Source organism: Mobula hypostoma, chromosome 5, assembly GCF_963921235.1.
Source record: "Mobula hypostoma chromosome 5, sMobHyp1.1, whole genome shotgun sequence".
Classification (NCBI taxonomy): domain Eukaryota; kingdom Metazoa; phylum Chordata; class Chondrichthyes; order Myliobatiformes; family Myliobatidae; genus Mobula; species Mobula hypostoma.
The window spans coordinates 36553717-36568334 of record NC_086101.1 but is presented as its reverse complement, the minus strand read 5'-3'; the positions used below and the strand labels follow the sequence as shown (position 1 = coordinate 36568334).

At 43.8% G+C, this 14618-nt stretch overlaps 1 protein-coding gene across 1 annotated transcript in view; it reads left to right on the top strand.

Moving 5' to 3' along the window:
• Positions 1-332: 332 nt before the first annotated feature.
• Positions 333-14618, top strand: part of pcca (propionyl-CoA carboxylase subunit alpha) — a 489189-nt gene continuing 474903 nt past the window's right edge. The window contains exon 1 of the mRNA XM_063048382.1: positions 333-401. Coding sequence (XP_062904452.1) covers positions 345-401 — 57 coding nt within the window. The 5' untranslated portion in view covers positions 333-344. The remainder of the gene's footprint in view (positions 402-14618) is intronic.

Below are 14618 nucleotides of genomic sequence, written 5' to 3'. Positions count from 1 at the left end.
TTGCACTCTATGTGCTGGGTTCAGGACAGGGCCACTAAAATAGTAACACCCAGGAATTTAAAGTTGCTAACCCTTTGCACCTCTAATGAGGCCTGGCTCTCTTCTACAAGATCGACCACGCAGTTTAAGTATTTTAAATGCTGTGCAGTTCAGAGCGTCTGACTAAGGACGTGCAGGGTGTTAGAAGAATGCAGACATCTGCCTATCCTCACACCGACAAGCGTCATCGTTCAGTGACTTCGCTCAGCACGCTGGCTCGACATGGTGGGCGGGGCCTCGCAGGTGGGTGCTGATTGGCCCGAGTGATCACGTGTCTCTGTCAGAAGGTGAAAGGTCAGGCTGCAATGATGGCGGCGTTCAGAGGCCAGGTTGTTTGGCGGCGCGCAGTCTTTGCGCTGAAGGTGAGGAGCCTTGGGAGGCGGCGGGCACGCTATGGGGAGTGGGAGGTGTTGCCGTCTGCGTTACCGCGTCAGCTGCATCAGGAGCCAAGGTCCATGGGTGCAGGAACGGCGTCTGGGCCCGTTGCTAGGGGATGCTGAGCCTGCTGCTTTGGGTGGATAAAGGTCATGACCGGCTGTTAGGTGACCTTCCCCACTCACTATTTCAGTGTAGAACTTCCTACCTCCCATGCCCCTAATTCCACAGGGAAACAGGAAGACGTTAGGGTCGAGGGAGTGAGGAAATAGGATTTGAGGACAGAAGGAGGGAAGGATGTACGAGGTTTTGAGGACGGATGGAGGGAAGCACAAGGGACACTAGAGTGAGGGGGGGGCACCGGGGTTAGGGGAGGGAGCGAGGTGGGCACCGGGGTTGGGGGAGGGAAGGAGATAGGGTGGCAGTAGGGTTGGAGAACGAAGGTGGGTGGCTTTACGGGATTGGGACATGGGTGGTGTGTGCATTGTAGCTGTGACTGAGGAAGATCTGTAGCACTGTGTGAGTGGACCAGGCAGGACTGGCATTCTTGTGCTCTGGAGAAGTGGGTGTTGCTCTGCAGAAATGCAGTATTGCTAAGAGCGTGTCATTGCAGGAGGAGCAATTAAATAGGAGTGCCGCACTGTGGTGTCCTAGAGGGTTACTCGGAAGTGTGGCATTACGGAAGGGGCAGTGGACACGGAGAAGTAAACTATCAGGAGGGAATGTAGCATTGCAAGGGGGGCGGGTTGCATAATGGAGGGAGTGCTATGCCAATGGAGGTGGCTGGCTGTGAGATGAGTTGGTGAGCTGAGACCCTGTATGCTCAATTGGACAGTAAAGCCAACGTCAAGTTTATCTTGTGCATAAGTACAAGCACGTACAGGTGCAATGAAAAGCTTATTTGCAGCAGCCTCACAGGTATGTAGCATATAAACAGCATTCAAAAGAAAATAAACATTAAAAAAAAATGGATAGACATGGACTGATTAGGGATAGTCAACATGGCTGCATGCGTGGTAGGTCATGTCTAACCAATCTTACAGAGTTTCTTGAGGAAGTTACTAGGAAAGTTGATGAAGGCAAGGCAGTGGATGTTGTCCACATGGACTTCAGCAAGGCATTTGACAAGGTCCCTCATGGGAGGTTGGTCAAGAAGGTTCAAGATGAGGTAGTAAATTGGATTAGACATTAGCCTTGTGGAAGAAGCCAGAGAGTGGTAGTAGATGGTTGCCTCTCTGACTTGAGGCCTGTGACTAATGGAGTCCCACACTGCAGGGATCTGTGCAGGGTCAATTGTTTGTAATTTATATCAATGATCTAGATGTTAATGAGGTTAACTGGATCAGCAGATTTGTGGGTGACATCAAGATTGGGGGTGTAGTGTATAGTGAGGAAAGACTATCATGGCTAACAGTGGGATCTGGGCCAGTTGGAAAAATGGGCTGAGAAATGGCAAATGGGATATAATTCAGACAAGTGTGAGGTCTGGCATTTCAGTAGGACCAACCAGCGAAGGTCTTACACACTGAATGGTAGGGCACTGAGGAGTGTTCTAGAACAAAGGGATCTGAGAATTTAGGTCCATAATTCATTGAAAGAGGTGTCACAGGTAGATAGGGTTGTAAAGAAAACTTCTGGCATATTGGCCTTCATGAATCGAAGTATTGAGTACAGGAGACTGGAATGTTATGTTGGAGTTGTATAAGACTTGAAATTGTATATATTGGTGAGGCCTAAGTTGGAGCATTGTGTGCATTTTTGGTCACCCACCTGCAAGAAGGGTGAAATTTACAGGATGTTGCCAGGTCTAGAGGACCTGAGCTATATTGAAAGATTGAATAGGTTAGGATTTTATTCCGAGGAACATAGAAGATTGAGAGGAGATTTGATAGAGGTATATAGAATTATGGGGTGGGGGGTGTGAATAGGGTAAATGCAAGCAGGCTTTTTCCACTGAGGTAGGGTGGGCCAATGAGAGGTCTTGGCTTAAGGGTGAAAGGTGGAAAGTTTAAGGGAAACATGAGGGGAATTGTCTTCATTCAGAGGGTCCTGAGAGCGTGGAATCAGCTGCCAGTTCAAGCGGTGCATGTGAACTCGATTTCAACGTTTAAGAAGTTGGATGATAGGAGTTTGGAGGGCTGTGGTATCCTAGTGCAAGTTGATGGGAGTAGGCAGCTTAAATGGGTCAGCACAGACCAGATGGGTCACTTTCTATTATTCTATGACTCTAAATGTAAATTGTACACAAACTTTACAAAAATGGACATCAAGATCCGACAACCCCAGATGCCTTCAGACTGCAAATTACGTGACCTTTTGCATTAGCCTGGACCTCAGCTGCCAGCACCTCTAGCTCCAGGCTAAGGCCTTCCTTGCTGCCACTGGGTCCCTGGTTTCCTTGTCCCACTACCACTGTCTATCCTTTGGTTCTTCAGGCTCCACTGTCACCTCGTTCAGGGCCTTGGAGCTTCCGTCTGCCTCCCATCCTACCTTCTTTGAACACCCTAACCCTCCCACTCTGCTGAAGCCTCCAGCTTTCCTCCCCCTTTTAATCCCAACTTATTGCTGCCATGTGTCTTCACTGCACCCCCCCCCCCACACAGAGGTGGAGCGTTCTGCCCTCGGCATGGGCCTTACCTTTGTCCCCTTCACCTGTACCTCTGTGAGTTCTGTACCTGGCATGATGCCAAGCTCTTCTTCTGTTGCCCTGTCTCCAAGACCACTTCTTCACCTAGAATTCCCCAGCCCACACAGATGATTCCTTCTCCCATCTCCAACCCTCCCCATCTTCTTGGACACCCTGTGCTGGTTCTCTGCCTGTCCTGGGATCTTTTAGTTGTTGATGATACATCAACCGGCTCAATTTCAGCACTCCTCACTCCTTGAGCCTAGCACCCTCTGAACACACTGCCCTCCACTCTGGTTTCAAATGTACATTTAATGTCAGAGAAATGTATATACATCCTGAAATGCTTTTTCTTCGCAACCATCTATGAAAACAGAGGAGTGTCCCCAAAGAATGAATGCCAGCCAAATGTTAAAACCCCGAAGTCCCCCCCCCCCAGCTCTGTTCCCTCCCGCACGTAAGCGGCAGTACACAACAATTCCCCTCCCACCACTGGCAAAAAAAAGCATCGGCACCCGCCACTGAGCACTCAGGTATGAGCAAAGCAACAGCAAAGACACAGACTTGCAGTACCCCAAAGACATCTTATTTACCCAGTGTGTGACATACCACAGACTCTCTCTCTCCCTAATAAGGGAGAAAGAGGTATCTCTGTTTCACAGCGAGAGGGGAGACATGACAAACAACTCGCTGGTTTACCATCTTAAAAGTCCTTTGCGTCGCTTTTTCTGAGCTCTGTGCCCAAAGATCTCGGGTCTCTGGGCACACAGCCTTAGATCTTCCAGAGCCATGAAATCTCGGTCCTCCAAAGGCGAGCAAAGCTCTTAGGCTGAGCCCTTGGCATGCCGAATAATGACGATTCGTGAAACCACGAGAGCGGGTCCCATTCCCGCAAAGCACCATAGTCAGCGTATAACTCCAGGTCGGTCTTCAAAAGAACCCTTAAAGGGAAAAAGAGAGATTAAAGATGGAAATAGAGCTGTTTCCAAAGATGCAAGCAAAGGAGTTGCCGTTAGGTGCCATTAATCCTCCTAAGCTCCTCTGTCTACACCAATCTCAGCTTTACCTTCAAACCCACAGTCAAAGGAGGCTCTGTTGCAGTGTGCTGGACTGACCTCTACCTTGCTGAGGCCAGGTGTCAGCTCTTAGACAGTACCTTCTTGCCTGTTCCTTGAAGAGAACCCCACTCTGGACCATCAGAAAACTGTCTCTGACACCTCATCAACTTTGGAGAACTCTCATCCACTGCCACTAAACTCATACTTCCCTTGTTCCGCACTGCTCGCTTCTATCTCCTTTCCAAGACTCTCAAAGCTAACTGTCCAGGTAGGCCTATTGTCTCTGCCTGCTCTTGCCCCACTGAACTTATGTCTTTGTACCTCTACTCTATTCTATCCCCCTTGGTTCAGTCCCTCATTAACATCTGAGGCAACCTCCTCACTAACTTTCATTTCCTTGGCTCTGACTACCTCATTTTCACCATGGATGTCCAGTTCTTGTGCCCCTCTATCTGTCAACAAGGCGGCCTTAAAGCTGTCTGCTTTCTCAATAAATGAACCAACCAGTTCCTCTCCACCACCACCTTCCTCCATCTGGTAGAACTGGTCCTCACCTTCAACAGTTTTTCCTTCATCTCTTCCCACTTTCTCCAGACTTGAGGGGTAGCCACAGGCAACTGCATGGGCCCCAGCTATGCCTGCCTTTTCGTTGGCTACGTGCATCAGTCCATGTGCTAAGCCTTAACTTTCATCACCTTTGCCCCCAACTGCCATCCTGCCGTTAAATTCACTTGGTCCATTTCTGACACCTCCCTCCCCTTTCTCAATTGCTTTGTTTCCATCTCTGGAGACAAACTGTCAACTGACATCTTTTATAAACCTACCGATTCCCATGGATATCTTAACCAGACCTCTTCCCATCCTGTTTCCTGTAAAAATGCTATTCCCTTTTCTCATTTCCATCATTTCTGCTGCATTTGTTCCCAGCATGAAGCTTTCTAGGTCATCAGAGATGTTGTCCCTCTTCAAGGAATGGAGTTTCCCTTCCTCCGCCATTGATGCTGCCCTCACCCGCATCTCCTCCGTTTCTTGAACATCTGTGCTCACCCCAACTTCCTGTTGCCTCAACAGTGATAGTTTCTCTTGTCCTGGTCTACCATCCCATGAGCTTCCACATCAAACACATTATTCTCCACAACTTCCACCATCTCCAAAGGGATCCAACCACCAAGCACATTTTTTACTTCATCCCCCCTTCACTTTCCACTGAGATTGCTTTCTCTGTGATTCCCTTGTCCATTTGTTCCTCTGCACTAATCTCCCTCCCAACACTGATCCCTGCAGGCGGTCAAAGTGCTACACCTGCCATACACCTCCCTCACCTCTACTCAAGGCCCCACACAGTCCTAGGTGAGGCAACACTTCACATGAGAATCTTTTGGGGTCATCTGTTGTGTCTGGTGCTTCCAGTGAGGCCCCCTCTTCATTGGTGAGGCCCATCATAAATTGGGGGACCACTATGTTGAACACCTGTGCTCCATCTGCCAAAAGTGGAACTTCCTGGGCAAAAAAATTTTAATTTCCGTTCCCGTTTCTGCATGTTGGCCCATGGCCACTTGTTCTACAATGAGGCCACCTTTGGAATGGAGGAGCAGCATCGTACATTCACCTGGGTAGCTGCCAATCTGATGGCATGATTATTGATTTCTCTTTCCAGTAAAAAGAATTCTCTCCTCTCTTCTATTCCCCACTCTGGCATCTTACCTCATTCACTGGCCATCATCTCCCCCTGTGCCCCTCCTTCCCTTTCTCTCTTAGTCCTCTCCTATCAGATTCCTTCATCTCCACCCAACTGGCTTCACCTAGCACTTTCTAGCTATCCTCCTTCCCCTCTCCCTGCATTTTTATTTTAGCATCTTTCCTCTTCCTTTCCAGTCCTGAAGAGAGATCTCAGCCCAAAACGTAGAAGCTGCCTGACCTGCTGAATTCCTGCAGCATTTTGTGTGTTTTGCTTTGGATTTCCAGCATCTGCAAAATTTTTTGTGTTTCCAATTAGAACAGATAAAGGCAGCATTCATTTGTGTGCATTGCTGATAGTGCTGCTAACCTGTGGACATGAGGGTTTTGTCAGTAGGTTCAAGAACCAAATGGCTGAGGAGAAGTAGCTGTTTTTAAACCTGGTGGTGTGGGACTTTGAGCTTTTGTAACTCCTGCCTCATGGATGGCCTGGATGGTGAGGGTCTTTGTTGCTTTCTTGAGGCAGTGCCTCCTGTAGATACTACCAATGGCGGTATTCTTTTGAAATACCGTGTCGTGGAGTCAGTTGTTGGTACTGAACACATGTCACTGAAGACCGATTATCTGGTCACTGTCATGTTGCAAGTTATAGGATCTGGCTGTGCTTTAGTTGGCTGTCACGTTTCTAACATTACACTGACAAACTCATCTCATTGGTACTTCAATGGTTCCAAACCTGTTCATATTGTCCTGAGTTAATTTGAAATACTGTTTCATTATTTTCCAAATGATATTTGTTGTTGGTGGTCAGGCTTCAGAACTGGGTTGATGTTGCTATCTGTTGAGTACATCGGCTTATCCTCGAAAGGGTAAATGCTGTTTCAGTTTGAGTCCTGAAGAAGGGTCTCGGCCAGAAACATCAACTGTTTGTTTATTTCCATAGGTGCTGTCTGACATACTGAGTTCCTTCAGCATTTTGTGTGTTGCTTCAGTTTTAGAATATCTTCAAAGTTATGTATTATTTATCTGTTATTGTAACATTGAATAACCACACGTTGTTCTTTCTGTTTCCTTGGAGAAATCGACAAATTAAAAGCAATAAAATCTTCAATGAAATATTTATTATTACAGTGCATCTGTGAAAGGATGAATGGAAGTGCATACTAAGTACCAATCAATTAATAAACATTCTGTTTTAATATCCACAGTAAAGTTATTTAACATAGTCTTCACAATGGAAACAAAATAATAAATTGCTTTTCTTGAAGTTCACATTTTATTTACATTGTAGGTGTTGCATTTCTGTCTTTCAGTATAAGATAATAGAGAATAGAAGGTGTGATTTGTTGACATGACTTTCTTTTCCAAGGGAGGGAGCAATAATAAAATTTCTCTGAAACTTTAGTGATCCTGGCCGAATGCCTCCATGGAGCCTCAGTCTAATTTACTTATCAGCGTCTGCTCTTTTGCTATCAGTAATATTGGGACTTCCATAAGCTCTGAACTTTGAAGTTCTTTGGAAGCACAAGAACAGTTGCAATGCAAGAAACTGTGAAAGTGTTATATAAAATGTTCTGTGTGCACCAGGTGTGCTTTGACTTTTCCTTAAACACTTTATCATCTTTTCAGATTGGTTTGACTCAGTCATGTGTTTTAAGCAAATTACCTTGAAAGTCCTCCAATGACTGACTCATGCTTAAGGGAGCCATAAAGAACAAAACAACATGGCTTTGTTCTGTGCTCCAACTTAACTTTTAAGTACACATGATCCAGCAACTATCTCTGGATCAGAAGGCTATTTGGCTCTTAATATCGCTTTAATATAAGCAATTTTACTGGCATTGGATGACTCCTAGACACATAGATGGCATCAAGGCACAATTAGGAATGAAGACAAGAGTGCAGATGCTGGAATACTAGGGTGTAATTCAAATATTTTCCAATTTTGGGTTACTTACTCCCCTGGTTTTCTCCTATACACACACACACACACACACACACACCTGTCTACGTAGTTTTCTTCCCCCATCCCCACTTTCCTCATCTTCTCTATTATCACTTCCTGTTCCATTTGCCCATCCCGTCCCTTCTTATCAGGGTCCATCTATCACATAACAGCCTCTTTTACTCTCTCTCCCCACTCCAAACAATGTACAGACTATTTTTCCTTTTGCCTCTCACTAATGATGCATGGCCTCAACTCAAAGTTGACCTGCACCTTTTGTCTTTGTGACCCACTGAGTTCTTCCCACATTTTGTGTTTCTGTTTCATAATTATGGGTAATTGTGACTCTCAACTATTCCTGTGGTTAGATAGTATGATTGAAAGCTTTTTGTTTCACTTGTAAATGAAAAGTATGTAGGAATAGGGCAGGAGTAGGCCATCCGGCCCATTGAGCCTGCCCCGCCATTCAATAAGATCATGGCTGATCTGTCCGTAAACTCAGCTCCATCTACCTGCCTTTTCCCCATAACCCTTAATTCCCCTACTATGTAAAAACCTATCTAACTGTATCTTAAATATATTTAGTGAAGAAGCCTCAACTGCTTCCCTGGGCAGAGAATTCCACAGATTTACCACTCTCTGGGAAAAACAGTTTCTCCTCATCTCCATCCTAAATCTTGTCCCCTGAATCTTCAGGCAATGTCCCCTAGTTCTAGTCTTACCTACTAATGGAAACAACTTTCCCACTTCTATCTTATCTATACCTTTCATAATTTTGTATGTTTCTATAAGATCCCCTCTCATTCTTCTGAATTCCAGAGAGTATAGTCCCAGGTGACTCAATCGCTCATGGGTTAACCCCTTCATCTCTGGAATCAACCTGGTGAACTTCCTCTGCACTGCCTCCAAAGCCAGTATATCTTTCCTCAAGTATGGAGACCAGAACTGCACACAGTACTCCAGGTGCGGCCTCACCAGTACCCTGTATAGTTGCAGTATGAACTCCCTGCTCTTGAATTCAATCCCTCTAGTAATGAAAGCCAACATTCTGTTTGCCTTCTTAATAACCTGTTGTATCTACTCTGTAGTAGTAACTCTGCCTTCAAAAACTCTTGCCTGTATACACATAATACAGTAATTATAGTCAGTTCAACTGTTCCACATTTGGTTGAATCACTGCTGATCTGTACCTTGGACTTATCACTCATTTCTATGAGTACAGGTTTCCCCCGCCATCTGAAGGCAGAGCATTCCTATGAAACGGCTCGTAAGCCGAAATGTCGTAAGGTGAAGAAGCAATTACCATTTATTTATATGGGAAAATTTTGTGAGCGTTCGCAGACCCAAAAATAACCTACAAAATCATGCCAAATAACACATAAAACCTAAAATAGCAGTAACATATAGTAAAAGCAGGAATGATATGATAAATACACAGCCTATTCTAAAGTAGAAATACTTTCCCACAATCATTACTGAACTGTTCTCCGTAGCGAAAATCTCACGCAAGCGCCGTTGGCAGAAAATCTCACGCAAGCGCTGTTGGCAAAAACACAGCGCAAGCGCTCTCCAGTAACCTTTAAGCTATGAAGCTGCCAAATCATACCAAATAACACGTAAAAATACACAGCCGATATAAAGTAGAAATAATGTATGTACAGTGTAGTATCACTTACTGGAATTGGGAAAACAGCGCCGAGCACACTGATGCTGGTGTGTTAGGCTGAGTCGCAGTTGGGGTGGTGCAGTGACCCCCACCCTCCGGGCCACCGACCGATACCGATCCGCCAAGCACGCAGGGGTCCAGCGGTAGCCAGGAGGCACACAGCACATCTTGAAAAAAGCCGAAACAAACATGCTAATTAATTAGGTGCCGCCCGTAATTGTCGGCCCAGATCAGTGCCGATTTCCGATTGCGTTGTCTCTGATCTGGGCCGACAATTACGTGTCGGCGGCACCTAATTAATTAGCATGTTTATTTCGGCTTTTTTCTTAAAGATGTGCTGTGTGCCTCCCGGCTACCGTTGCATTCTCCGCGAATCGGTATCTGTCCGCGGCCTGGGTGTTGGGGTGGTGGGACACTGGGGTGTCATCTCATTGTCGTCTGTTTCCATTAGGGTAGGCAGCTCATCTTCTTCTATCTCTGCCTGCCTCGATGTCAAAGGTCGAGGTTCGTTGTCTGCTGTGACTGATGTGGAAGGCTTGCTTGACTGCTGAGCCTCGCACATTTTTCTATTACACAGTTCTTTGTAAGCACTCAAGCCATCCTGCAAATATCCCCTAAACTGACTTACCCTTTCAAAATTAAAGTTGTACTTTATCATTACTCATTCGGTTTCGATTGTTATCCTTTTTTTCTTCCAATTGCATCAGCTCTTCATCTGTCAGTTCTTGGTGATGGGATGCCAAAACCTCTTCAACATCATGTTTGTGAGCTTCCACAAGCCAGACTCACGTTGTCCTTAATTCTTTCATTATGATCGAAACGCTTAATTATGTCTAGTTTTATGCTAAGTGTAACACCCTTACGAGTTCTTTTAGGCTTTTTCGATACCTTAGAACTCATCTTGCAAACGGCTGCTCACAGACACATGTTTAAGCAACGCCGGCAAGAATGCAGTTCCGAATCCGGGGGAGAGCGGCTGCTCGGGGCGCGTGCTGCCTTTTGTCGCCTGCTGATTTTTTATTGGGCGCTTTTTTTTTTCATAACAGTAAAAACACCTTCTGAAAGCGAAACCAGGGTACTAATGTAGGTCTTTCGTAACAGTGAGGTTTTGTAAAGCAAACGTTGGAAAAGCGGGGGACACCTGTATCAGTGCAGATGCTGCCATTCAGATAATGCTAACACTAGGTGAGCTGAGTTGATATGAGAGGTGTTTAAGAAGAAGTGTAGAGTGCCAGTGCCGCTGAGGTATATTTTTAGAAAGAGTCAAACTTATTAATAATTCCTTGACCCAACTAATAATGAAATGAATGAGCTTACTGCGGTGGCTGGTAGATTTAAATACAGAGGATCTTCTGAGAATTCTAATGACCCCAAGAACACATGTATTAGATTAAATACTATGTTTATCTCCTAGTTTTAGACAAAACTGCTGAAGTCCTTTGATTTCTTGAAATGAATATATCACATGATACAGTATATTCAAATAAAAAGATACTTTTCATGTTTTGCGAACAGTCATGACATTGGATGGAGTTCAGTGTGGGAAATCTGAGGTTAGCCAACAGAAATCTGGAATATCCTCCAAGGGTTTGAAGTTTTCAAGCCTGATTGTTGATTCTTATTAGAGATCAAGAGGGTTGTAAGTGATAGTGATAAATTGGTATGAGGTACTGATCAGCAGTGATCCAACTGAATGGAATGATAGTTCAGAGTCCAGAATCAGGTTTATTGTCACTGTCTTGTATAATGAGAAATTTGTTGTTTTGTGGCAGCATTATGATGCAAAAAGATTCCTCTAAATTGCAAAATAAATAGTGCAAAAAAAAAAGTTGTGTTTATGGACCATTCAGGTGGAGAGGAAGAAGCTGTTCCTGAATCCTTTAGTGTGGGTCTTCAGGCTTCAGTATCACTTCACTGATGGTGATAATGAGAAAAGGGCACGTCCCTGGATGATGTGATGTGGGACCTTAATGATAGATGCTGCCTCCTTCAGGGCCTGCCTCTTGATGACACAGAATGGTTAAATCATTATGTTCAGCAGACTGAAACTTTTGGTGGCTGTATTATATTCTCTTTGCTCACTTGCAAAAGGAAGCAAAATAGTTTTCTATCATTCCTGCAGTTGCACGAGATGGAGCTATGTGAGATGTTTGAGAAATATCATTGATAAGTAACATTCATCACACCACGAGGAATTCATACCATCAAATTTTGTTATCCATTTACGCTTAACATGATTTCATTTTATGATTAAAATTAATCAAAGGCTAAATGTCACAGTAAGATTGCAAATGTAATCAATTTCTCTTTTATGCTATTGATGTTGGTTCAATAGATGTCGCTACCTTCTTTATTACCCTGTTGATTGGGGGGAAAAGATATCATTTATTTCCAGTGTTCTGGAATATATCTTTGGCCAAAATGATGGCATCCAACAGGATTGAAGAATAGAAAGACAGTGAGATCTAGGACTAGAATTCCAGAAAATGCTGATCTACTTGGAGAATACGGAGGACATAATAGAATGCAGACCAGTCTGAAGTGATGCCTTTTGGGAGAAACATAAAGAGCTCATGTTATCTAAGATGTGCTGTTTTGTGAGGGCTATGAAAGGGGGAGTGGAGATGAATTGTGTATAAATCTGGACAGTGCATTTCTGGAAAAATGTTCAGGCCTTGAAGAGGATGCTAAGAAGACTTATCAGGTAGATGTCTGGACATAACCATTTGGAAAGATTGAGCAGAAGATATTAAGGAGTGGTGGGTGATATGTAGGGTTTTAATAGAGAATGTAATGAAAAACCTGTTATCTCAGGTAAGTGAATTGATATCAGAGTTCACAGATTTGGGTGGCATTTACTTTTTTTTGTAATTTATTTTTTATTGAGTTTCATCATCAAACAAACATTTCCATAAGATGTATTTCAGGTACTGTACATATATATCATATAATCATATTTGTCACAAATCTCTACATAATATCTATCTGAAGTATACGCTTATAGAAAGAAGAGGAAAGAAAGAACAATCGAAAGAAGAAAACTACGTACAGAGCAGGGAGTGATTTTTTTTAACAATATATTCATTGATTGTGAGAATAAAATCAGGCCTATGAGATGTTATGTAGTTAAACAATTTTTTTCCAGTATGAATAAAATTGTTCCAACTTATGATTAACTGATGTTATCTTCTCCATTTTGTAAATGTCCATTGTAATTTCCATCCATACATTTAAAGTTGGGCTCTCCTGAGATAACCATTTCCTGGTAAGGGTCTATTTACCAGCCACCAGCAGTACATTCATTAAATATTTATATTTATCTCTTTTCAACCATTCTTGAGGTATATACCCAAATTATATGGTCTTACTCTCTATGTGTATTTATCTGTTAGTATATCATTGAAATTTGCAGAATATAACTTAATCGATCTATTCCCTGAACAAATAAGAACCAAGAAAAGTGAGTAATAAAAAGAAAGGTAAGGAAGGTAGGGTTCCAAGGCTGGGGTCTCTAGATGACCCTGGGTTGGGCTAGAGGAAAAGTCAAGCCGTGGGGGATAGCCCCTCCTACCTGTGGGTTGAGGGCCCCCGCTGCAGTGCCTATAAAAGTAAGTAAAAAAAAACTATGTCCATTACACAGAAATGATTTCCCTGTGTATTCCTCCCATGTATTTATTCTCATTTAAGTGGGGAAAAAGGAATGAATAAATAATTTTTAAAAAATTGAGTAAAATAAAATCCACATTATAACATGTATTTCTCGAGATAGGTATATCACCATCTATTTTTTCTTCCGTTTAGTTCAGCAGCACTTTTAAAGTTAGCCAAACCTTATGGCTCTTCTGGAGGAGGTGAGGGCTGCCCTCGGAGAACTGACAGTCTCTTCCTAATATCCTTCTCTCGTCCTGTTCCTGTCCCCTGCTTTCTAGGTTCTCTTACTACTTCCCAAGCAGCTCAGGACAACTGCTCAGCCAGCATTTCCCTTGGCTTGACCATGCTAATGGGCAGTCCTCTTCTTCATGTCTGTAGTTGCCTCTTCCACCGTCTGATATAGTCGTATCCCTTCTTGGTAAAATACCCTCAGTTTAGCAGGGTACGTTTTCTTGCTTTAATATTTGTTTCGCTTCGGAATATTCTTTCTGTTTCTGTAGGAACGCTGGGGGGTAATCATGATCGAAGTATATTAACTTCCCGTTCCAAAACACTCTCTTCTTACCCCAGGCCCTTTGTAGAATCTCCGCCTTGTTCTTGAATCGAAGGAATCTAAGTACAATGGAGTGCGGTTTATCTTCTCTGTCTCTGGGAAGCCGCTGGACAAGCAAATGGTGCGCCCTTTCAATTTCAATCTCCATAGTTTGAGGAACCTCCAGCGCTTCCCGCAGCAGCTTGTCTACAAAATCCATCATCGGCAATCCCTCCGCTCCTTCGGGAACATTATAAATCCTGATTTTTCTCCATTGCGATCTTCCCTCCTGGTCAAGCAATTTACTTTCCTGTTGATTTAACATTTTTATCGTCTTACTTAGTATCTGTTCCACTTTTTGCACGCGATCTTCCATCTTCTCAATTCGAGTCTCTGCCACCGCTATTTTCTGATTGACATTGGCGAGCTCTGACTTTATATCATTGAGTTGCTGCTTTATATCTTTTTTGGACTTCCCTTATCTCTTCCAAAATCCTTATCATATTTGCCGCTTCGCCTGCACTAGGCCCAGTGTCAGCTTCGCTGCCACGCACACATGTAGGAGAGCCACGCGTTGTACCTCTCTTTTCCACAGGCTCCACAGTGATGCTTTATTTATCTCCATTCTTTCTCCCCATTCTTACCCCCCTTATCAATTCAGATATTTTCAAAAGATCTTATATTTGAAGGTTTAACGGGGCAAAATACGTGTTTTTCCAGAGGAGCTGTTGATTTAAGCTGCCATTCTGAACGATGACGTCACCGGAACTCCTGGGTGGTATTTACAATGTTAGTAGAGTTGCTGTCGCACCATTCCGGCGGCCTGGGTTTGATTCTGCTTTCAAACATGTTTGCATGTTTGGTTTGTGACTACATAAATTTCCTTTGAGTGGTCTGGTTTCCTCCCATATCACAATGATGTGCAGGTTAATTGGCCACTGAAATTTGCCTCTAGTGTGTGGGTAGGTGGCACAATCTGATGGGGGCAGTGTCAATGGGACTGCTGAGAATAAAATGAGATTACTGTAAATGGGTGCTGGGTGGTTGGC